Below are 26,500 nucleotides of genomic sequence, written 5' to 3'. Positions count from 1 at the left end.
AAAACCAAGTCAGTGAAGGCTGAAGTGGCTTTGGCTCAAAAACTGCATCATCCACAAAGAGCCATCACCATGAGTCATGATATAAAATCCCTCAATCTGAGAAGTCCCTCCTCTACTGGGTTTTCTCTCATTAGGGATCTGCACTCTTTCCTCAAGACCTGCATGCAGCCAACATAGAAGAATGTTCCATGTGTGCTGTTTTATCCTCCTCATCCAAGGCATCAAGCAACCCAGCTTTGGTAGACACAGAGACCATCATGGCCACCCTCAACATTGGATCACTGAGGATTAGCTGCTCTGATCAGTCACCGGAAGAACAACGTAAGAACAACTCCCTGACAGGAGGAGGCTAAATGGAGTAAGGAAAGAAAATTAACTCCTCTCTGAAGTACTTTGCTCATGGAGAGGTTGGGTCAGATATCCTCAAAGACCCCTTCCGACTCTGAGAATTCTGTAATAGCAGACAGTTAAGTCCTTGGTAATCCTAAGTCAAAAACTATTTCTAACTTCTAAATGGAATGCATGTAACACTGTTTTCCCATTTTAAGAAAAATCACTGAATTTTAAGTGCTGGTTTTGTTATTAAATATTAATTAAGATATAAATTGGCACATTTTTATAATTAATATTTAGTAGTCATAATAGTAGTAGTAGTATCAACTCTCACTGGATCTTAGAGATGTTCCACTACTATTCCTAGTTTTATGTTTGAGAAAATGAAATATGAAGTATAAATTCTCTTTTACTCTTTTAAGATGCTTTCAATTTATGAACATTAGAAGACTACATCTAAGGTCTCTTCCAACTTCCATAGACTAAGAATGTCATATTGCACCTTCAGACTGGGAAGAGATGTGAGAAGCAGGATCTATTCAGGGTGGAGATCAAGTCTTTTCTTCCTTTCTCTTCCTCTTTTTTTTTTAAGATTTTATTTATTTATTTGACAGAGACAGATCACAAGTAGGCAGAGAGGCAGGCAGGGATGGGGGGGAGCAGGCTCCCTGCTGAGCAGAGAGCCCAATGCGGGGCTCAATCCCAGGACCCTGAGATCATAACCTGAGCTGAAGGCAGAGGCTTTAGCCCACTGAGCCACCCAGGTGCCCCTTTCTCTTCCTCTTAATGCCTAGTACAATTATGGTCACTTGGATGCTTACCATATACTTAATGAATTGAAGCAAATGAGCCAGTAAGCTGTACTCTTGAGGAGTTCCCATACATTTCACTGTACCCAAGTGTTAGAGGTAAATCCCCACTAAAAATTGTGGCTTCCCTTCTCCCCTCAAATAGGAAAAGGCTTATCTATTCATCTATTTATAAAATTGACTACTAGACATTCAACCTAATATGAAATTATTATTAGTGAAGAATTTTCTGTATCTAAAACATATTTTCAATTCAAAAAATAAACATAAATCATTGTTATGGTCCCCTTAATCCAGCCATTTCCCTTGGGGATGTTGATCATCAGGATCAGGAACTCAGTCCTCTGCGCAGTCCCGTGCAGATGCTGAGTACAGCTGTTCCACTATGCATGGAACTTGGAGCAGTCAGACATCACAGAAATTGCAAGGCTTTCATGATTCTGGTTGTGGATAAAAATGTTCATATGTCAAATTAGGAAACCAAAAGAACTCTCTCTGACTTCTAGGTCACTGTTGCTAGGTGGGAAAATAGAAGGTTCTTGGGCCAAAGGAATAAATGAGTAATCAAGCCTACTCTTTAGTAGATGAACTGAGCCAGCTACTTGAGACGCCCTTCTAAGTAACAAAAGCCCACTTGGCACCCAGAGTTTCAGGATGTTTTGCAAAGCAGACTGATAACAAAGCACTTTATAAATAGCAAGGTGCCATGAAAATTCAGACTAAGGAGGTATGAGCCATTTCACTGATGTGCAAATCTAAAAATGCTGTTCTGTACTGCACATAAATCCTTAGCATAGCAATTAAGCTCATTCAGATTTACATGAGATATGTGTGCGGTATATGTGTGAGTAGGTGTGTGTGTATGAGTAACACCATACTTACAACTTTCTATGACTGGGCAGAAAAGAAGTATTCACTTTAAAGGCAATATCCTCAATATACAAGTGAAAATGCCCACATAACATAAGCCAGAGATAAACTGACATTGGTCATCTAGTTAATCATCTGGGTGACTTGTCTTTTCTACTATTAGTTTTACTTAAGTCTCACATCTTATATAGGCTAGAAAGATAGAAATATGTGAATTTAGTCCAGTTTCCTTTATATCTAGTGATTTTTATCTTTTTACTTATTTATTAGTACAACAGAACAATGTTGTTCTTGTATGATGTGCCATGTACTCTGTGACAGGGTAAGAGGTTGCCCTCAAGGAGAAAGAGGAATTGGTAGAAGGAGGTAAAGGAGAGGGGGGGAAAGATTTGGAAAGGAGGCAGAAAAAATAAAGGAATATCAAAGAATTTCAATCATTATGAAGTGTGAGTAGGTGCTTTCCCCAAAGACAATAGCTAAAGTTTAGTGAAAAATGTGTGGTGTAGGCCGTGCACCATTTCTTTTATGGATGTCCTCATACCCATTTGTGTCACCAGGAAATGCAGATCCAGTCAGGCTTTACTGTGCCACCTAACAAAGGTCATGGAATCTGCTTATCTGGTGCCACAGCATCAGTAAAGTCACTTTATGAACTTGTGAAGAGCAAAGCGTCATTATTCAGAAATTTCATCAATTGCTCTGCTGTTATAAGAATCTACCTAGAGTTTATACCTAGAGATTCCCAATCCTCAGAGAAGCCTGTTTGGTTCTCTTAACATTCTTCCCATTTCACATTAATACTACTCTTGTACCATCTCTAAGAGGTGGAAATGGGAATATATGCCCCCAAGAATTGACAGTATAAAGGATTATGAAATTCTACTAGGAGGCAGAGAACATCTTGCATGCTGAGCTCCAACATAAGACTAGCTAATGAACAGTTCACTTTCCCTTCTTCTAAGACAATGGTTGTCAACCAGGGACAGTTTTTCCCCCAAAGGCCATCTGACAATGTCTGGAGACAGTTTTGGTTGTCACAACTTGGGGAGATACTATTGGCATCTAGTGAGTAGAGGTCAGAGATGCTGGTAGACATCCTACAATGCATAGGACAGCCCCCATAGTTTCAAACAAACAAAGAAATGAACTTTTGGGCCCCAAAGATTAATTGTACCAAGATCAGAAATATTGCCCTTGCATATCTGGTGAGACCTTTGAAGAATGTGGATTTTCACACATCTTCAATCATGATAAACTTATATATGAAGGCCATCTTGGACCACCGAGACTATTCCATACAGTGATTCACCAAGGGGTGTTGGGGATTGGGGACAGCAGAGTGAGGACTCTCTGAAAGACCTATAAGAATGCCAGCCCTCCTGGACATTTCCATGGGAAACTCTAGGCTTTCCAGTGATGCTCTAATTGCTGCCCTGTCACATCACAAGGAAAGCAGGTTGGCAAACCTAGGTACTGAACTAAATAATCTGTGGCATAATCTAAACATATAACAGTAATTAAGTCTGACAACTTAATATGCTACTGAAATTTAAATGTACAGTAGTGATCTACAATTAAGCAATCTTTTGTAATAGCACCCTGCCAGACTGGAAGATTTCAGGTATAATAGTATGTACTATTAGGTAGCAAAAATATTGACATTAGTAAAGTATACCCAGGCAACGATCTGACACGTATTCAAATTAACCATTGCTCTACAAGACAAGATAGAATTAAGGCATAAATTCAGTTGCCGTCCTTCTGCTGATGTCCAAAGCAGTTATTCCAACTGTTGTACATGTGTCTGCACCCAATAAGATCATTTGAGATCGAAGTATTTGACTGTATATACTGAATTCACAGATTTGATATGACTATAGTAAAATTCTGATCTTTCTGTAGTTTCTACTGCTCACAGCAGCCAGAGGATAATGGATAATGTCAGTTCCATACTTAAAACCTTATAATGTCAGACTCTTAATCTCACAAAACAAACTGGGGGTTGCTGGGGGGAGGTGGGATTGGGAGAGGGGGAGCGGGCTATGGACATTGGGGAGGGGAGGCGAACCATAAGAGACTATGGACTCTGAAAAACAACCTGAGGGTTTTGAAGGGTCAGGGGTGGGAGGTTGGGGCAACCTGAAGGTTTTGAAGGGTCAGGGGTGGGAGGTTGGGGGAACAGGTGGTGGGTAATGGGGAGGGCACGTTTTGCATGGAGCACTGGGTGTTGTGCAAAAAGAATGAATACTGTTATGCTGAAAAAATAAATAAAATGGGGAAAAAAAAAAACCTTATAATGTGACCCATGACAATTACAGGAAAATCACATAGGGTCTCGCAGGCCTGTAGGGAGTTTGAATTTTCTCCTACTTCGTCCTGTATATACTGGCTCTTTTCTACCTTGGATTTCTTATTCCATTCCCTCTGCCTGGGTTGGATTTCACCCCTCAGAACTCCATTCCAATATCAGAGAGGACTCTCTTCAGACCCTATCTAAAGTCACCTTCCCTCATGAATCACTGGTCGCTAAAAGTTAGGTTTTTCCACTGTACCAATCACTGACTGGAAATATTTTATATTTGCATCATGCAGAATGCCACTGGAACAGAGACTCTTCATAATCCTAGCATGGAGAAGACTTTCTTTAAATATTAGAAGAAGGAGGAAAGAAGGAAAGGTGCATAGAGCAGAGAAAGCATCTAACACAAATCTGAGAATAAAGTAAATCTTAGTTCCCCCAATCTTCATGCATTATGGAAATCCCAGAGACTTTTTTTAGGAAAAATAGTTGGAAGGTATTCAGATCTCATTACAAATAAAATTTACCAATGAGTTAGGATATCTGATCTCTAGCTGTGATATAAGCCTTCCTCTTAAATAGCTGTGTGAACATGGTTAGCCCTCTGGTCTTCTACCTGCCTACCTGAAGTTGAAGGGTTTACTGAATTCCTAAGGTCCTTGCCAGCCCTAACTATAAACTAAATAGCTTGGGAGCTTCCTATGGAGCATCAGTTTCCCCCCAAATTTACCTTGAAGTATGACTCTGAATTTTAGCATCTCTCAGAAACATATTCAGCTCTTCTCTTCATTAACAAGAAGTGCCTCTTTCACTGAACGTCTTAGGGAAATGGAGAAGCTGGTAAATATTATAGCATATAGCATTCTCTCTGGAAAGAAAAATCTTCTTCTGGGTCATTGCTTTTCCACTGTCCCCATCTCAGCAGCCCTCCTGTTGTCTGCTGTCAGCCTGTCTTACCACCATGCTCATCTCCATTCATTCCCCATCTTACCCCGTCCCCTCCCATGTGCCTGGCTCAGTAAACAGCAGACCCTCTCCCATGACAGCAGGGAATTTTAATTATAAGTAGAATTTTCACCTTTCACAGTAGTGTGTCCCTGTTACATTGTATTCTCAAAAAAGTTCAAGAAAGGTAACCAACAGTTTTAAAGCATCACTTCTGATGAGATCATTATGTGTATGTATCTTTTTTAAGTGGACCCCAGCTCCCCATTTCTCTCTTCCCTTTTCATTCCTTACATTTTTTAGTTTGGCTTAAAGACAAAACTCTGGTCTTCCGCCTGGTTTTGAACCTGCCCATAGTTCCCTGCATAGTAGCACTTGTCTCAGGCTGATGCTATGCATCACTGTCCTGTGGAGTCGAGGCTCACAGAGGAAAGTGAAGGGTTTCACCTCCCCACACAGGAGGGAAATCTGTCTGTCAACTGAAAGCAAAGCTCAGAGGCTCCAAGTGACACCCTTCCCATCTTTAAGGAACCTCCAAGGCATTCAGAATTAAGGCAGGCCAACCAGGGATGGAAGGCAGCCAATTCTGTGCAAGAAGAAAGAAGACAAGAGTGGTGCTTTGTGTGCACCTGAAAATCCAGAGACCACCTCCAAGAGGCTGAGAGCACTAGGAGTCAGAAGCCTTTTGTTGTGTTCCAGAAGCACTGGTGGAGCAGCCCCACCTATTTATTCATGGATTCCTGAAAGTTCTGCAGGCAAATGGGAATGCATTCTAGCACTACCGCTCCACAGAGAATGATCACATTTTACTAATGTGGTCAATAAGAAGCCACTGGATGAGCTTTGCCTTTTTTGAAGTTCACTTTAAGTGCCATTTAAAACACACACACACACACACACACACACACACACACACACACACACCACTTCTCAGAAGGGGATGCTGAGGAGGCCCAAACTTTCCCCCTAAATATAGAAAAAAAACAACAACAAGGATTTGGACATGAGAGTAACTTTGTTAAGATGAAGCACCAACTTACATGGTGGGCTTCTCCATCCTTGCCAAGTTTTGTAAGCCACTTTGTTTGCATTTATCTGTCTCTCTTCTTCTTTGTTGTGGTCTGTGTCCACAGGAAGGGATTCAGCCTACAGATTTTCCGGGACGTCAAAATATCGAAGAATCCCCATCCTTACCGAACTGAGTAAGTTGTGTTTCAAGGACAAAACGCAAGGGAGAAACCTTTGTCATCCATAATTGATTTCCCAAGTTTCTTTTTAGAATCAACAGTCAAAGGACTGAGGAATCAGAATGGGCCCCAGAGAAGTGTTAAGTGTTTGACTGGACATTACATTGGGCTTTTATCTAACTGGTGACATCATGCAGAGCATGGTATATCTGGGTGTCAGGGTGCAGGAATACCATCTGCCTTCTCCTTTTATTTAGTTATCAGGAAAGGGAGACCAGTAGCTGGCTCAGTTTTGTTTGGAGCAAATCTCCTAGGGGTGAGGCATGGGTTTGAGGAGGGCTACAAAGAATCTCCCTATATCCATTTGCCTACCCATCGTGGGACTTTAACTCAGACAGCTTCCTTTCCTGTAATGATACCAGGGCTGAGATTTGGGTGACACATATGAGGCACTCAGGATGCAGACGTTAAGGAGGCACCCACTCCTGGGGTCCTTAAATGTTGTGTCCCAAATGTCTACTCTGTGTCCTCTTAATCCTGACCCTAAGTGATGCTCTTCTAAAATGGAAACACTCGATGCAGAAATACCAGAACAACTGTTATCACTCATCAGCACCTTACAGTAAATACACATCTACGAGACTTTCCTAGATGTAAGGAGCTCTGGGAATAGAAAGAAGGGTGGGAAAGGCAGGGAGGGTGACTGTGTGCATTTGGGGATATGTTTGGAAGGAAACAGGGGACACACTGGGATTTAATACTAACAATAATTGATGTAAAAAGGGGAAGATACGAAAGAGGGGAATAGTGTCTTTAAAACAGATTAGAACCTGAAGCTGTCAACCATAGTTTTTATCTGTATTTTTCTTTTTCTATCCTTTTGAACTGTATTTAACCCAAGGTATGTATACCCTGAGGACATTGATTAGAAGACTGTGATGTAAGTTGGAGTAGTCAGGAGGGGACCAGCCAGCTTCTCACTGGCCCCAAAGTACATCTGGTCACTCTTCAGGGACTCAGAGCTTGGAAAGACTTGCTGGCACCAGGCAGCCCTTGTCAAATTAGTCTAACAAATCACTTGTCAGCTCACTCAGTTTTTTGTTCCTTCTCTGGCTGGAAAGGGTCAGGATGACATGAGAGCTGCAAGTCTGACTGCCAGCACTTTGGTACAGAATGTACCGTGGCATACAGGAAAATGTCTAGGAGAATAGAAGCCAGTAGTTTAAGATGACACAGCAAGATTTGGACAAGGTCTCCTGGGGTATGTGAGCATGTCTTGGATTAGCAATGCAAGGAGAAAAGAAAATACATGTGCATAAAAAATGTGGGTTGATATTATCATGCATTTCTCATCTTTTATAAAAACATGGAGTAATTTAAAGAATTAAAGAATAATCCAATCTTAGTTAGGAATGTACTCTGCATCTTATGCCTGGTAGATTTGGTTTGATCTATAATATGACTGTCAGGAACTGTGAAGGATGTAAGTAAGACCTATACTTACTTACAAACCAACAAGGTAACCTGCCACAGTTTCATGGACACTAACAGAAGACACGAGACCACTGGGTCAGAGATAAAGAACAGTTTACTACTCAAAGCAAGGCCATAACGGAGTATCATCAATTTCATTCCTTTTGACCAAGGCCTTGTTCCCACAGGGTGACATGAAAAGGGTCAAATAATACCTGGACCCACCATGGATTCCTATATAGGAGAGGAACCCTGGGCTTCAGGAACCAGAACTTTTTATAATGGGCAATAAGCATGATTCTCTTTGCTCTGGTTGGAGATATTATCTCTATCTTCCCATGCTATTTTCTACTTACACATTTTTGAAATAGTAGTCTTGGAACAAAGGCAGTCAGTGCTTCTGTTTATACTCCCAATGACGACTAGTTGCATTCCCTTCAGAAGCTTCCTCCAGGGATCTGAGTTGCAGCCTGGGTCAAGTAGAAACATGATAATGGTTACTTTGGTTACGTGAGCCCCAGTTAGGAGAGTTCTCTAAGCACTGGTACTCAGAGTGGTAGTCCATGAATCAGCAGCATCTGGAAGCTTGTTGAACACTTAGAATCCCATTTTTACCCCTAGACCCAATGAATCATAATCTATTGTCACATGATCTCCAGGAGATTCATATGCATGTTAAGTTTTTTATAAGAACTGCTTTAACTCATTCTGGATGTAGATAACTAAACACCCAAGTAAATACCAGGGTATCTATGGCATAGTATTATGAAAAATGTCTATAATTGGGGTGACCATATGTTCCCATTTATACCTGTTTTTCCAGGGCGGTTATTGAGAGTATCTCCTTTTACTTCCAAAAGTGTCCTTGTTTGAAAGATAAAGCATATAAAGGTTACACTGGGAGTTGTTTGGAGGAGCTAGCCTGGGGTGCAAGTATATGCCCTTGATGATGAAGGTACCCAAGAAGGATTCATGTGTTTAGGGGAGGAAGATACTTGGAAAGAAGAAAATATAGATAGATAGATGATAGATAGATAGATGATAGATAGATAGATAGGTAGATAGATGATAGATAGCTAATGAAGTAAGGGCAGATCCCACACTGACCCCAGCATAGACATCAAATTCTTTGTTCAGTGGTCATCCCTTGGCCTGCTTAGTATGGCAGTCCTATATTCTTAAGCTTGTTTGCCTGTCTTTCCTTTTTTCTTCTTTGCCTTGCAGAAAATCCTTCCAATATCCACTATATTGAACAGCTGAGTGGACTGGATGAAACCTTCTCAGGAACAAGCCTGCATCTCAGCACGTCCTTTTCCACAGGCACTGTCTTTTCTGGCAGCTTCTTGGATTCCCTCCTGGCCACAGTAAGTACAGCTAAGTGCAGCTTGCAGAGGGGAGAAAGGATGGTTCAAGCTTTGGGAAATCATGAGAATGCCTCACAATTCAGAGTTCTCTTTGATTTTCTGAAAAAGCTTGTTCACATACATTATTTCATCTTTCTTCACAACTACTTGGCAAATGAGGCCAAATTTTCACATTTTCAAGATTAAAAACGTGTCTGGCCCTTAGAACCAGAACACTTGGTACCAGGAAGAATGAGCACATAAAAAGCAGAGTGCCCACCTTTTAGCTTCAATTACATCTTGGCAGACCAAGCTCTGGTTTCAGAGCTTAGAAGACACAGCTTTCTTTTGTCTCTAAAATATCCCCAACAGCTTATACAGAAATTTGCCTTAAGGGGACATGGGGACCAAGGAAAAGCTTTGGCCTTTGGTGGTATGAGCTTTGTTCAGAGTGAAGTCAGCACTCCCTCCATGCTGCCCCACTCCTGGGGTACAGTTTTGACTACGTAGTTGCTCTTCAGCTCTCAGGTGCTCTTTAGCTTCTGAGCAGGTCCCTTGCCTTGGCTATGGTATTTCTGTAAGTGGCACTGATCCACTGGGCGAATACCTACTCTGTGCAGGGCACACTGTTCTGAGTGCTAGGAGTACAGCAATGATGAAACAGATGAACATCTGTGCCCATGCAGAGCTCAGGCTCGTAGAGGAGAGTAACAGAAACATGATAAATAAGGAACATATGTGGCATGTCGGAGAGCTAGAAGACTAAGGCGATGTGAGATGAGATATACAGGGGTTAGGAAAGGAGCTGAAAGTTGCAATAGCGTGGCTAGGGAGGGAAGGCAGCACTGACATGGTGGCATGGGAGTCCAGCTACGGAGAAGAGAGCACATGCCATTCTGATCTTTGGGGAAGAGACACACTGGGCAGAGAGAAGGGAAAAGGCAGTGAGCCCCAAGCACTCTTGGTTAATTCAAGGAATTGGACCAAAACACAAAATCTATGTACAAAATCTATACATAGCCATTGGCAAATGGCTGCAAGAACTCCTCTAAAGGAAATCCTTGTTATCTAAGGCCTCCCAGACTCCTCCTCCCCATATTTTCCATGGAAGGGCTGCAGCCTAGCTGAATAACAGTGTACAGACTCCAGGGCTCTGAACACAGTTTGATAAACTTGCAGCCTTCTGTAATTCCATGTGGAAGGGGCATCATTCTTGAACTGTGTGGGTGCCTCAAAGGCACAGTTGGCACTTTTAGGGGAGCATGGCTGGGCCACACGTGTAGCCCTCATAGTATTAGTGCCACTGGTCCTGAAGGGATTATGTTGCCTTGGGCTCTGCTTCCCTAAGCCTTGGGGATGGAGAGATAAAACTCTCAGAGAGATAAATCCATGTCAGTGATAGTTTAACATTGAGCATGTTGGTAGACAATGAATTTCCTGAAGGGTTAGGCAGCATTCAGCCTTAACTGAGCCAGGAGTCAAGTCAGAAGACTTTTCTGGGAAGGTGGCTCTGTCGGGGAATGGGTTTTATCACTGTCTGTCATTGATATGTTACTTTGCCTGTAATTAATGACTGGAGTGTCAGGCAGGAGGTGACTTTGGATGAACTGGACCTGTCTACAGGATACATTTTAAATGGGGTTAAGGTCCCCATTCTCCTCAGAGATCCCTAGATGGCAGGCAGCTTTGTGCCTTAAATTAAACTGGAGGCTTAATTAAACTCCACTGGCCCCCGGAGGTAGGAACAAAGTCACCGACTCTGTTTAGAGCTAGGGGGAAGGGCAGGATGGGCAGAGAAGAGCTGAAAGAGTAGACATAAAAATAAATGAGCACATAATGTCAGTCAGCATAGCAAACACAAACTTGGTCATGGGAGCCAACAGCTGGGCTTCTCCCCACTCACCATAGGTCCTGCGACCACACTGAGGAGCAGCACTGCCTCCGAGGTTACCTTCAGATATTGTATCAGTGGGCTTCTCAGTGGGAGAGGATAATTTAGTCCTCCTAAAAAAGGAAATAAGCTATGTAAAAACTCAGGAGTCTTTCCCACAGTGAAGTCTGTAGGAGAGAGAAAATCCACACACTGTGCCTGATCCAGGGGAGAGTCACATGAGGTCACAAGCATAACAATCAAGCTTCAGGGCAAACCTTTCTGTCAAGGGGACTGGCTGGGGTCTTGACCCTCTGCACATCTATCTACCTAGTGGCATTCTGCCTCAGCTCTTGAATCCTTAATGAATCATGGCACAACAAAATGAACACACTTTAAGACTATTTGGATCTCCAGCCCTAAATCCCTGGCCATGATGAGCTAAACTAGACCTTTGAAAATGATCAGGTCATACTGCCCATTCTTGATTCCATTGCCCCTAGGTCTGGTGCTACTGGGTCCACTTGGCTCTCTAAAGGTGGGGGTGACTTTCCGTTGTCCAGCCACACAGAAAGAAAGAGCCCACAGGCCAGGTCTGGGCCTCCAATTATATCATCTTGAGTCTTCTGAGTACCATTTGATTTTGGCTGGCCTCCTGACCTTATATCTGGTCTCCTGGAATTGAGAGCAGTAGCCTCAGAGAAGAGGCCATTCATCCTCTGACACTGAAACATCTGGGAGCCATCACTGTGTAGCTACAGCATACATTCGTCCATACTCCAGTTTCTTCTCCATACATATTGGAGCACCAATATGGGAAAGAAAGGCAAAGCTCTTGGTCTTAAAGTTAGGACAGCAGTTGTGGGCTCCATGGTTATCACTCCCTCTAACACATTCCCATGGAAGCTGCCACTAATCACAGTTGTCTGCCTCCAGATCACACCCACAGGTCTTTCCCAACACAGACCTCAAGACAACTTCTGCCAATAAATTTTCTTGTTGGAATAATGTTAATAATCATAGCAACAGCTGTGATAGGAAGAGTAATTACATCTTTGAAGCACTGACTTTGGACCAAAGTCTCTGCTACAATACCTTGTTTCATTCTTCTTTCAACCCAAATAGGAGAATACAATTATGAGCCTCATTTTACAAATCAAAATTCTGAGGCTTAGTGGGACAATGAAGTGCCAAAATCACAGCCTTTACAGATGACAAACTGGTTTTTGAACCCCACTGTGTATGATTCCCATGTTAGACCTCTAACACAGTCCTCTGTCCTTCCAGAAAGCTCTTTCTGTGATTATGCATATCCTTCCAACACACTGATTTTCAAGTTTTGCTTAAAAGAATCTGCCCCCTGGGTGCTCAGTAGGTGCTTAACAGACAAGCAGGGAGGGGCCTAGGGTGCACCCACCCCATCATGCCCCTTGCCTGCACCTGTTTCCTCAATCAAAATGACTGCTTTCATCTGTGCTGTGCGTGAGGCTTCTGCCTAGGATTTGACGTGAAGGATTTCTGTTGTTAAGAAGACTTGGAAAACCATGGGGTGCCTGGGTGGCTCAGTGGATTAAGCCGCTGCCTTTGGCTCAGGTCATGATCTCAGGGCCCTGAGATCGAGCCCCGTGTCGGGCTCTCTGCTCCACAGGGAGCCTGCTTCCCCCTCTCTCTCTGCCTGCCTCTCTGCCTACTTGTGATCTCTCTCTGTCAAATAAATAAAATAAAATTAAAAAAAAAGAAGACTTGGAAAACCATTCCCTAAAAGTTAGAATATATGACCAACAGAGAGGGCAGCATAAAATGAAAGGACCAGAATCCTTTTCTCTCTTCTAAGACAGATTCTCAGTTTCCAGTCAAGAGTCCTGTATGAGAAACAAGAGTCCACCATCCTGCCCCATTCTGCATGTGCTCTTTGTCCCATAACTCCACCCCCTCAAAGAACACCCTCCAGGGGATTCTTCCAATATGCTGTCCAGCTCAGTGCACCAAGAGATCTGTTTTCTACTGCTGCATGTTTGGAAGTTATAATTAGAGGTCTGTTTCCTTGATGCCCACACCACACAGAAGTGTAAGGGGGAATATAGAAGCATTCAGAACAGACTCCCTCAGGAAAAAGTTAGCTATCACCTCATCCAAATCAGAAACAAGATGAGATCACCAGTCTTGACTCCAACTTTTTCCTCCATTCCCCCTTAATAAATGCAAAGGAATTAATGTGCAAGTCCCAAGGATAGAACAAAGCCTGAATGTTATTAAGTAATATATAAGTTGTGAGAGATACCACAGATTCATTGTAGCTAAAAGTTTAAACACTTTGGGCTGCAACATTTTCTAACCCTGGAAGTCCAAATTTTAGTAAATATGATTATATTAGAAACACTACCCAAGTTTAAAGGTCTTAAAATATTTGAAGCACATTTCAGCTTTCGTATTTTCTTGAGAAAGAAAAAAGAAAAGGGAAGGAGGGGGGAAGGAAAGAAGGGAAGGAGGGAGGAAGGGAAGAAGGGGGGAGGAAGGGAGGAAAAAAGAAAGAGATCAATACCCTAGAACCCCGAATAATAAGAATATTAGATGAGCTCATGGAGTAAGGGTGACATGTAAATCCCTTTATTTTCCCCAATATAGAATTGCAATCCTTTTGATGTCAAAACTGAAGAAATGATATATTCAAAAGCTAAGCCTCTCTCAGTTAAATATGTAAAGTACATGTTTCCCTAGAGCCCTTGACACCAGGATAACCCTAGAATTTACACCTTTTCTTTAATCAGTGGAGAATTATTCTAACAGCATTATGTCTAATCACTCTATACTATGGTCACTTGTTCTTAAACGGATTGTGGCTCAACCTGGATTTATATCCCCTGTTCATGCCTGGATTTCAGGGAGCTGATTCCATAAGCACACTTCTGGGTGGTAGCAAAATGGAACAAAGAAGAAATAAGGAGACCATCAGTCAGGGAATCCCTTCAGTCAGGAAGTTAGAAGGAAAAGGCATTTGAAGTTATCTTTTAACCTAAAAACTATTTTAAAACTTATTTTCCTGTTTCATATAGCTTGTATTATTTCCCAGACCCTCTTGTCCCAATGGCTTCTACATTCTACCATCAATATTTGTTATTTGTTAAAAACTGACTGCCAATTGCAGTCAATATTTTTACAGTTGTTGAACACCTGCCTTGTTCAATGCACACCTGAGGGCATGAATATTAAATAGACAAAGTCTGTCCTCTGAAAGACCATATCATTTTAGGAAGTGCTGCCCCAGAGGGTAATCTAAGCACCAACCGGTGTCAGAACCACCAGAGGTGGCCTTTAAATTTCTGATTCCCACTCCTCTCTATACAGTCTGATCCACTAGATCTTGGATCCCAGAAATCTACACTCATGAATACCCTTCCAGGCCATCCCAGTACATGAGAACAGAATTTCATAATGTGTGTGGTATATCTCATTTCATCCCACAAACAATGCTCAAAGATGGTACTGTCATGTCAACTTTAAAGGTTATAAAACTTTCTGAGAAAATACATCAGTTGTTCAAAGGTACTTAGTTAGGACATGGCAGTCCCAAAGTCATGGCATGGCAGATTCAAAGTCAGGCATGTTTCAGACAAACCTCTAACTATAAAAATACAGAAGGATGAAATGGAGCAAAAGTCAGTGTCTGTGGGATCACCAAAAAAGGTAAAGGTCTTTCTGATGAGACGACCAGCATAGAGTTGGCCAGTCAGAGAGCTTGATGAGTGATCAGTCAGATGTTCCAAAGCAAAGGTATGGAGGAATACATATGTATCTTGAGCAGCAGATAGACTGCCGTGTGCTGCAGGGCACGATTAATGGAGGAGATGAGCTTGGTTTCACAGCAAGGGTATGACATTTAAGGTTTGAGGAGGTGGGCGGCATGATTTGATTCATGTCCTAGAGAATCTCTCTAGAAACATTTTGAACATGAATTGCAAGTAAGAATAAAAACAAGACAGGAAGACTAGCAAACAGGCCCCTATCAGAATTCAGTCTGCAGAAGTCAAGTCCCTGAATTTAGAGAAAATGAATGGCAAAAATTTCTATGACAGTAACAATTGAGGTCATTCCTATTCTTTTTCATAAAAACAAAAGTATTGACTTTTATATAGGTAATACATAAACATGTAACTCCTCCTGTCTACTAGAGTCAAAGTCTAATTTAGATAAAACAAAATGCTGAAAATTTAAAACACTATGTATTCAATAGATTTGGGAAAATCGAATGGGTAATATATTACAGTGCTATTTACATGTATGCCAATGCCTAGTTGACAGTAAATATGGTAGGAATCCTTTGGGAAAGTATTTTAAGAACATAGTTAGGGTTATTCAGACTCAAAGTAGTTTCAAAATAAGAAGCTGTCCCACATGGCCTCCTTTGGTTTCATTTTGACGCCAAAGATTCCAAAATTCTATTAATTTATTCAACACCTACAATTTGTATAGTACACAAGAACTAGGGGAGACCTAAATATTAGTAAGAACCAAGTCAATACCTGTCCTCGTGTAGGTCACAATCAAAAGGAGGAGACCATCAGTCAGGGGATCCCTTTAGTCAGGACATTAGGAAGGAAAAGCATTGGAAGTCATCTTTTTTTTTTTTCCATTTTATTTATTTTTTCAGCGTAACAGTATTCATTCTTTTTGCACAACACCCAGTGCTCCATGCAAAACGTGCCCTCCCCATTACCCACCACCTGTTCCCCCAACCTCCCACCCCTGATCCTTCAAAACCCTCAGGTTGTTTTTCAGAGTCCATAGTCTCTTATGGTTCGCCTCCCCTCCCCAATGTCCATAGCCCGCTCCCCCTCTCCCAATCCCACCTCCCCCCAGCCTATTTAATATAAGTAGACTCACATCCAGGAGATTTAGTTACAGATGACAGTAATAGTATCAGTAGTCCCCTAAGGAAAAATCTATAGAAGTCACATTAAGTACATAGTTTTAAAAATATATTGATGATTATAAGGTATCTGTGGCCCAGCCTACTCCTCTGTTTATTTTTGGAAGAGGGGACATCCTTGGTGTTAGCATCATTACCCATTTTCTTCTTGTGCCACAGTGTAAGCCAAGAGGTTGCAGGAGCTGGGTCAGTGTTATTTTCGCTGTACTTTGCCTGACCCAGTATCCTACCTGAACCGAGAGCTTTTAGTTGATTTTAATAGTGATGAGAGACCCTGTTTTGCCTCGCTGGGTCCATTTTAAACAGCGATGCCCCCTAAGTCTGCAAGACTTTACATCTCCACAGTGTCTGTGCTCACTCTTCTGACTTTGCACGTGGCTTGTCCTTGCTTTCCAGGCCTTCTACAATTATCATGTCCTGGAATTACTTCAGATGCTGGTGACAGGAGGGATAAATTCTCAGATGGAACAACACTTGGATAGGAGTGTCTGTGGGCTGACAAGCCATGGTACTTCATTTATGTCTGAAAGAATGCGGTGTAAGCTGGGGATTCTGTCCTTAAATGAAACTATTTTGTCAGACATTAAAGTGAGTCTACTCTTATCATAATAAAGGTTCCCACTTCCTTACTACTCTGGGTTTCTGAAAATGATTCAGGCTCTTTGGGTTCCTAGATGGCTTAGAGCATAGAAATAATACCAAAAGCTAATAAAACCATGTATTCATAGACTATTTTAAAATTTAAAGTGCATTTTCATGTATCCTATTTTTTTACAACAATTCCAGGAGGTAAGTATTATGAAAGGTAAGTATTATATAAGGTAAGGCAGGTATTATTATCCTCATCTTCCAGACAAAAAAATCCAAGTATGCAGGAAACATCTGAGAAATATAATTACTTTGTACCTTAGCAAGTTTATTAATAATTATTATAACTAATATTTACTGAGCATGTTCCCTGTGCTTGTCTGCTTTATTTTAGTTTTTTACTTAATCTGTGCAAGGATTTATATGGTAGGCATTGTTATTAATTGCACTGAACAGATCAAGAAACTGAGACTCAGAGAAACAAGGAGTTGCCTGAGGCCACATCGTGTCCCACTGGAAAAGCAGGGAACCTTCCAAGGCAGCCTGACCCAGGATCTGCTCTCTCTTCCTATACCTGAGCTGATAAAGAAATCTGATCATGTCAGTCTAAATCAGGCAGAGGGGTTCTGTGTTTGGGTCTAAGACTCTGATTGGGCTAGCCAGGGAAAAATTCTTGAATTTTCTAAGCCCACTGAGCTAGTGAGCAGTGGATTATGGCAAGGGGAAAAGGTCATTATGGCATAGTCATGGGGCATCTGTGTGTTTGGGCATCACTGTGGAGTCTAGCCTAGCAATGAGTAATGTACTTATCAGTGCCTTTTGGTCTAGCTTTGGTTGACATTACATTTAACCCTCTACCAGTGTCTAGAACAGGACATTTTAAGGAACTATTTATTGTTTGTTCAGAGGACATCAGCAAAACCCCCTTCACGTGGAGCAGGCTCTTCCAGGTCTATGCACCTGATATGTCCTGATAGATACTGCCAAAGAGGGAAAACCCCATGCTTCGTACATCTGAATTCCAGGTGCAAACAACATGGCAAAGTTCTTTTAGCACATTCTGGTCCTTTGCATTTCTGTGATCCTGGGCTTCTAACCTGAGACTGAGTTGTAAGTGATTATAAGCCCAGAACAACTGCGGCTGGCAACATCTTGTCAGTATCAGAGGTGACAGTAGACTGGGCAACATTGCTCTCCTTCCTGTCTCTTGAATCTGGTCCTCACCTTGTTTTCTACCCTAGTGGATCACATAATGAGACAAACTGTTCTCATGTGACTTCACTGAATCCATTTGCTGCTGCTTTGACCCTGTTGTCTACCCATCATGCCCTTGTTGGCCATAGCCTGAGAGCCGTGTCGCTTGGGACTATAAACTGTGGTAGAGTAGGAGGAGAAGATCACTCTCTGGAGGTCACTGAACATCCCAACCCATTACATAGATTGAAAACTGAATTTCCCAATCCTTTATTAATTGTTACTTCTTTAACGGTTACCAAAATAGCGATAGTAATAAAAACTAGATAACAACATGCTATGTCATGCTCACAAGAGGCTCTTGAAAAGTCCACAGTGATAAAAATAATCACTGGGATTAGATGCTCAAAACTTATCATAAACCCAATTTCCTACTTAACACTGCCACCATAAAAGGTATTTGGAAATGGCTTTTGGGTCTTCCAAACTTTTTGTGCAAGGAAAGACAATAGCTTTCCAGTAAGTTCTTGTTATTGCTTAATTAAAATACCAACAGACACATGTTTTTCTCTTTTTTCCCCAGCCAAGAAAGACGTTTGGGCAACTGTTCTGTGGCTCATTAGATAATTTTGGAATCCTGTGCCTTGGTTTATACCGCATGATAGATGAAGAGGAGAACAAGCCGGAACAAAATAGGGGAGTATGCTTGTTTGGAGAGTGCTACCCTTCTATCCAAACATAAGAACAAAAGTTACTTTATTCAATATGAAAGAGAAGTCCAGAGATCAGGGCTCATAATGACAAAGAAGGTCCAGGGGAAGCAGACAGTGATTTAGGAAGAAGGAACCTGGGTATAAAGAACATGAATGAACTGATGATCTGGCTAATATTGACCATGTAAGGAGAATGGTATCTGTGTCCCCAGTGAAATGCGAGATGCAGACCCAGACTTTAAGTCAGGATTCTTTTGTAACTTACCCCTCATCCATGTCCATGTGACTTTTTAAAAGTTTTAATTATTTATTTATTTATATTATGTTCAGTCAGCTGACATGTATCATTAGATCTTGATGTAGTGTTCAACAATTCATTAATTGAATATAACACCCAGTGCTTATCCCATGTGCCCTCTTCAATATCTATCACCCAGTTACCCCATCTCCTCACCCTGCTCCCTTCTGTAACCCTCAGTTTGGTTCCTGGAGTCCAGAGTCTTTTATGGTTTGTCTCCCTCTCTGATTTCTTTCCATTCAGGCTTCCCTCCCTTCCCGTTTTCCTCTGATCTACTCCTTATGTTCCACATATGAGTGAAACCATATGATAATTGTCTTTCTTTGCTTGACTTACTTCACTTAGCATAATCCCCTCCAGTTCCATCCATGTCAATGCAAATAGTAAGTATTCATCCTTTCTGATGGATGAGTAATATTCCATCGTACAAATGGACCACATCTTCTTTATCCATTTGTCTGTTGAAGGACATCTCAGCTCCTTCTACAGTTTGGCTATTCTGCACATTGCTGCTATGAAAATTGAGGTGCATGTGCCCCTTCTTTTTACTACCCCTGTATTTTGGGGAAATACCTACTAGTGCAATTGGTGGGTCATAGTGTAGCTCTATTTTTAATGTCTTGAGGTTCCATATCCTTTTCAAGAGTGGCTGTATAAGCTTATCTATGAGACTTTTTAAAGGTGAAAGCCACTGTCCACATTAGAAAGATTTATTTGTTTTCTGTTGGATTCATTGGGTAAATGTTTATTGCCTGCCTCATTTCTAGCCCACTGTGTTTTACACGTATAAATTATGGGAGTGATATGCTCAGATTTCAGTTGAAAGAGCAATCTGACCACAGTGTAGGAGAACATAAAGGAAATGCATGTGGAGAGGAGGGGGAAAGAGAGTGTACAATCTACAGAAAACACAATAATACATGTCCAAACTAAGATCCTCACAGTGGGATTGGACAAGATTCACTAGAAGAAGGAGAAATTAAAAACATAGAGTGGAAGAAGATTGAAGGAGACTTGTTCTCTTTTCTGAGGGGAACAAAACCAAGATACTCAAAGTGGGGTGACTTTTTTTTAAGATTTTATTTATTTATTTGACACACAGAGATCAAAAGTAGGCAGAGAGGCAGGTGGAGAGAGAGGAGGAAGCAGGCTCCCTGCTGATCAGAAAGCCTGATGAACGGCTCGATCACAGGACCCTGGGATCATGACCCAAGCCAAAGGCAGAGGCTTTAACCCACTGAGCCACCTGGGTGCCCCTAAAGTGGGGTAGTTTTGAATGGAAAGAAGACTTTTCTACTCATCAGAGAAAGGGAGGAAAAGAATGGGTGCCAAGGCAAACATAGCCATAGGTGAGGGCTGTAACTCAAAAGAATTTGTATGTAACACCAGGATTTCTCTGTGAAGTATAGGCATAGCCATTGCTGACATGGTAGTGGCACTAGAGTTTGAAAGAAAAAGTGTCCTAAGTGCCAGAGACCTAAATAAACATGGAGGTCTATAGATGACACCAGGGAATTGAGAGGGAAGGTGATACAGCTATAGAGCATTAATCACAAAGACCCTGAGGGAGCAGTGAAGTTCTTGAAGCAGCAACGCAAAGCATGAATGATGCTGGTCTCTCTCTCCTTCTCTCTCTCTCTCTCTGCCTGAACTCCATGCCCTTGCTCCAACACCTCCAAAAAACCCATGGAGCTCTGTAATTGGGAGAATGTGCAGCCCATACTTGAGAGGACCCCATGAAGGAAATGATATTTCTGTTTCAAAGGGAGTATTTGACTATAGTAGGTCTTGCTCAAACTATTATAGACATTACAGGGAATTCAGTGGGAAAGATATAAGGGGAAAGATTATTCAGAGAAAAGAGGTCAGAGGTGCTCTCACATGGTTGTTCTATAAAGAAGAGGTGACCGTTTGGGGCAGTGATGAAGGAATGCAGGATAAAAGCCATGAAAGTTTATTCTGCCTCAATGTTCTGACCTGAATGCTGGTGTGTTAATTAATTTAACTCACATTATTGAGGATTTGCCATGTGCCTCATACAGGGCTAAGACATCCTGCTTCCCTAGGAAGTCGTCTTATGCAGTCCAGGCTCTGGGTGTTCTTTTTTTTTTTATTTGACAGAGAGAGATCAAAGGTAAACAGAGAGGCAGGCAGAGAGAGAGAGAGGGATGCAGGCTCGCTGCTGAGCAGAGAGCCCGACGCGGGACTCGATCCCAGGACCCTGAGATCATGACCTGAGCCAAAGGCAGCGGCTTAACCCACTGAGCCACCCAGGTGCCCCCTCTGGGTGTTCTTTAAGACTCATCGACATTCACTATTTGCTTACTAGTCAAAGTTTCAAATAAAACTTCAGTTTAATATTCTTCCCCCCAACACTGGACACTCTACATTGTGAAAGTTGGTGGCATAAGTATTAGGGTAGGCCTAAGGTAGAATTGAAAAAGCTGGAAGTATGTAATATTCTGATTTTGATAAAACTTGGCCAAGTGCTCAATATTGGGATGACTGAATTCATTATAGTAGTAGATATTAAAAGCAGGGAAACCTGGAGTCCAAAAGACCATTAGGCATCAGTCAGTTCACATCTCTATCTATCCCTCTCCCATTAAAATGTTGAACAAATCAAGGCCCAAGGAAGGGAGATGCCATGCCAAACTCAGGTCAGAGATTCTTGGGTTCAGAAGCAGGAGTGAATGTTAGTCTCCTGATTACTAGTCTAGGACTTCTGTTGCCCTGTGCCAGAAGTATTTACTCTTAATAAGAAACCAATGAAGCCAAGCAGAACAAAAAACATTTCCTCCTCTAGCCCAGCAGAAAGACTTTCTTGTTTGGGTCATTGCCTGGAGCCACAGCCGTCCTGGCTGCAGAGGCTCCAGAGTCATCTTTGGCTTTTCTTACAGGTTTGTGATCACCCGGCCATCCAATAATTTTAAGCTCGTGCCCTCGGATCTTGTGTTTTGTGCCATCCCTTTCAGCACTTCTTGTTACAAATTGGATACTATATCTCCAAGTCCATATGAAATGATAAATATAGTGCCAACATCAGAGAAACCTCCAAACACAAATCATTCTTCTACCATTAACCCAGTCAGTCAGACAACAACACAACCTTTGATGACATCCGTTCACTATTTGGAGCCAAAAACTATTTCCATTAGTGATTCTAAGCAAACTGTATTGACTCAGAGCAGGAAACTACCATCCCAGACATATTTAGGTGAAACTGAAACCACGAAAGAAAATGGGAAGGAAAAAATGAAGGAAAGCACAGAGGAGAATGCCCCTGCTTCTTCAAAACCAAACTAAGGCCTGTTGATATTCTCCACAAGCTCCTAGCTCACTACGTGTAAAGCATCTCCAGAGATGGTGACTTTGAACAGGAAAATAAAAATGGAAGCATGCCACTTCTGTGCCCATTGGTTAGTGGTGGATCAGCAAACCCACACTGGGGAGAGACGAAAGTCTGATCCAATCCCACTGGATCTAGAGTAATAAATAAAGAAATGCATGAGGAAAGTTCATTGCTCTGTGTCCATTGTCCCTCGAGCAGGAAACATGTTAGACTGAGCTGTGTTAAAGAGGTCCTTCAGTACTTGTTGGGTTCATCCAGTCAGGGTATATAAGCCATCAAGATTTAAAAAAAAATGAGAAGGACTTAGACACAGGAGATGAGAAATAAAGAATCTTACATTCTTTATCCCCAAGCAAGCAAATAGTAAACTGGTGTACTATCTCCTTCTTTTATTCCCCACTCATTTTCTTTCTTCATCTGTTTCTATAGAAGGTGAGAAAGATCAGATGGGGAGATGTTGGTTTGAATTGGAAACCAGTCTGCATATAACTAAGACCAGCACAAGAATGGATATTAGAGTATCCTGGGATGGGGTGCCTAGGTAAAGTCAGGTAGACAGATATAGACGGCCTCCCAAATTCCCTAATCTGAGAATAAAGACCTCATTGCATAAAAGGTATAAAACATCTCCCCATGTTCCAAAATGAACCATTTACTCCCAATGGGTGATTTGTGAGCAGCACCTTCTTGTGTGAACAACAACTTGATCACAAGTAGGCAGAGGCAGGCAGAGAGAGAGAGAGAGGGAAGCAGGCTCCCTGCTGAGCAGAGAGCCCGATGCGGGACTCGATCCCAGGACCCCGAGATCATGACCTGAGCCAAAGGCAGTGGCTTAACCCACTGAGCCACCCAGGCGTCCCTATCCTTGACATTTTTAACAACATATTTTCTTATTTAGTATTACTACCTCCATTTTACAAAGGAAGAAACCATGTCACAAATAGGGTTGCTGGATATAAGAAAGGGTACCCAATTAAATTTGAATTTCGGATAATGAGTAAATTTTTAGTATGAATGCATCCAAATTAGTATACTTTGTTAGCAAGTAATCACATCAACATTTAAACCTGATTCAGTTAACTCCAGCACTTATAGACATTCTGCATCTAAGCACACAAATAAATGAAACAAAACTAAAAGAAAAACAAAACACTCTGGGGTGCCTGGGTGGCTCAGTGGGTTAAGCCTCTGCCTTTGGCTCAGGCCATGATCTCAGGGTCCTGAGATCAAGCCCTGCATCAGGCTTTCTGCTCTGCAGGGAGCCTGCTTCTCCCCCTCTCTCTGCCTGCCTCTCTGCCTACTTGTGATCTCTGTCTGTCAAATAAATAAATAAAATCTTTAAAAAGAAAAAGAAAAAGGAAACACTCATCCACAAAATAAAATTTTATATTAGTTAAATTTTGGTTGTAATAAAATCCACTCAGCCTATGTGAGGAAAAAAAGGATTCATTGTAAGGAAAGTAGTCAGAAACCAAGAAAATTATTTTTTTCCCTCACTCTTTTAAGCTTACCTGAGTCGTCTTTATCCTTCACTTTTTACAGACTTCTGTTGTTTGTTTTTCATTACATGTGGCAAAATATATTTGCTTGTAATTCCACATTTGTAGGTAGAGTTATAGATACATCAAAGATTTCACTGGCCTATCTCTGAACCTCAGATTCTAGTATCTAAAAAAAGATATGTAAGTGGGGTCAACTTTGGCTACCCTAGTGGGGTCACCCCAGCTATCAGTGGCTGAGGAGCAGAGTGTCCCTTGTCCCTTCAGGGAAGAAGGGGAAGATGGTTCATTGTCTGGGAAGACAGTCTACCAAACATCTACTGCAAAGGCAGTATCATTCCTTTCCCTATTCACTAGGTCATTTTATACACATAGCAGTGTTTATTTCTATTTAGTAGAAACAAAATATTCCTGAGAAAGAAAGTGGACATTTGGCCTATGTTTACTTAAAATCCACAAGTCTGCTGTACACATATCAACCAATCTGATTAGCATCTCAGTCTTAGTTCTCCAAAGTAAAAGGTGTCACACAAATGATCTCATTTCCAAAACAACAGAGAAATCAGAATGAGCAATTCTTTATTTTTCAGTATTTTAGAGGATTGGGTAACAGAAATGTGGCTAAAGAAATATAGAGGTGTTTACACTATCATCAACGTTTGAGTACTTATATTGCCAGTCTTGATAAATAAAATTGCCAGAATACCCCTAGACTCATGTGCAAGGCGATTCCATAACTCCAGAAGGAAACACTTCACTTACAAATGGCAAAATTTTTAAACAATTTTATTTATTTATTTGAGAGATAGAATGAGAGAGAGAGAGAGAGCATGAGAGGGGGAAGGGCAGAGGGAGAAGCAAACCCCTTGCTGAGCAGGGAGCCTGATGTGGGGCTGGATCTCAGAGCTCCAGGAACATGACCTGGGCTGAAAGCAGCCACTCAACCAACTGAGACAGCCAGGTGCCCCTAAATGGCAACATTGTAATACAAGTCACAACACTAGATCTGTTGGCAATATGGTGGATTCTTAATTCATAATGATTGTTCAGTCCTTTATTTTATTGAAGTATGGTTGACACACAATATTACAATAGTTGCAGGTGTACAACATAGTAATTCACCCCTTTCTCCCATCCCTCTCCGTTCTGACAACCACCAGTTCTCTGTATTAATGGGTCTGTTTCTACTTTGTTCATTTGTTTTGTTTTTCTTTATTAAAATGTAATGAAATCATATGGTATTTGTCTTTGTCTGACTTATTTCATTTAGCATGAAACCCTCTAGGTCCATTGAACTCATCACAAACAGCAAGACCTCATTTTTTTTTTTTTTTTGGTGACTGAGTAATATTCGTGTGTGTGTGTGTGTGTGTGTGTGTGTGTGTGTGTGTACCCATATACACCACATCTTTATTCATTCATCTATTGATGGACACCTGGGCTGTTTTTTTTATCTTGACTATTTAAATAATGCTGCAATAAACATAGGGTCCATATATCTTTTTGGATTAGTGTTTTTATTTTCTTTTTTTTTTAAGATTTATTTATTTGACAGACAGAGATTACAAGTAGGCAGAGAGGCAGGCAGAGAGAGAGAGAGGAGGAAGCAGGCTCCCAGCTAAGCAGAGAGCCTGATGCGGGGCTCGATTCCAGGACCCTGGGATCATGACCTGAGCTGAAGGCACAGGCTTTAACCTGCTGAGCCACCCAGGCGCCCCTGTTTTTATTTTCTTTGGGTAGATATTCAGTAGTGGAATTACTGGATTATAGGGTATTTCTATTTGTAATTTTTTGAGGAAATGCCACACTGTTTTCTACAGTGGCTACACTGATTTACTATATTGACTAAATCTTACCAACAGTGTATGAGTGTTCCTTTTTCTCCACATATTCATCAACACTTGTTATTCCTTGTCTTTTTGATAATAAGAATTCTGACAGGTGTTAGGTGATATCTCATTAGGTTTCAATTTGCATTTCCCTGATGATTAGTGATGTTGAGTATCTTTTCATGTGTGTGTTGGCCATCTGAGTGTCTTCTTTGGAAAAATGTCTATTCAGGTCCCCTGCCCATTTTTTAGCTGGATTATTTGGATTTTTTGATGGTGAATTGTATACTTTATATATTTTTAATATTAACCACTTCTCAGATATGTCATTTGCAAAGATCTTCTATTCAGTAGGTTGCTTTTTCGTTTTGTTGATGATTTCCTTCACCGTGCCAAAGATTCTTATTTGGATGTAGTCTCAATAGTTTATTTTTCTTTTTGTTTCTCTTCCTTGAGGAGACCTATCTAGAAAGATGTTGCTCCGACCATTGTCAAAGAGCTTACTGCGTATATTTTCATCTAGAGGTATTATGGTCTCAGATCTCACATTTAGGTCTTTAATTCATTTTGACTTTGTTTTTGTGTATATGGCATAATAAAGTGTTTCAGTTTCATTCTTTTTCCTGTAGGTGTCCCGTTTTCCCAGAACCATTTATCAAAGCGTTGCTTTCTTTCATTTTATATTCTTGCCTCTTTTAATGTAGATTGATCATACACGTGTGGGTTCATTTCTGGGCTTTCTATTTTGTTCCTTTTATCTGAATGTTTCTTTTTTTCTGCCCATACCATGTTGTTTAGATTATTGTAGCTTTGTAGTGTACCTTGAAATCTGGAATTGTGATACCTCCAGCTTTGTCTTCCTTTCTCAAGATTGCTTTGGCTATTCACACTCTTCAGTTGTTCCATACAAATTTTAGTGTTATTTGCTCTAATTCTATGAAAAATGCTATTGGTGTTTTGATAAGGTCTGA

General features: G+C 41.3%; 1 protein-coding gene across 1 annotated transcript in view; it reads left to right on the top strand.

The window, feature by feature from the left end:
* The window catches only part of KCNU1 (potassium calcium-activated channel subfamily U member 1), a 158,461-nt gene extending 136,306 nt beyond the window's left edge, over window positions 1–22,155 (top strand). Inside the window, exons 22-27 of the mRNA XM_045997611.1 lie at window positions 135–321; window positions 6,390–6,458; window positions 9,141–9,280; window positions 16,453–16,644; window positions 18,422–18,546; window positions 21,750–22,155. Coding sequence (XP_045853567.1) covers window positions 135–321; window positions 6,390–6,458; window positions 9,141–9,280; window positions 16,453–16,644; window positions 18,422–18,546; window positions 21,750–22,155 — 1,119 coding nt within the window. The remainder of the gene's footprint in view (window positions 1–134; window positions 322–6,389; window positions 6,459–9,140; window positions 9,281–16,452; window positions 16,645–18,421; window positions 18,547–21,749) is intronic.
* Window positions 22,156–26,500: the final 4,345 nt, after the last annotated feature.

This window comes from Meles meles, chromosome 2 (genome assembly GCF_922984935.1).
Source record: "Meles meles chromosome 2, mMelMel3.1 paternal haplotype, whole genome shotgun sequence".
Lineage (NCBI taxonomy): Eukaryota > Metazoa > Chordata > Mammalia > Carnivora > Mustelidae > Meles > Meles meles.
The sequence above is the reverse complement of the archived record's forward strand: the minus strand, read 5'-3'. Positions and strand labels throughout refer to the sequence as shown.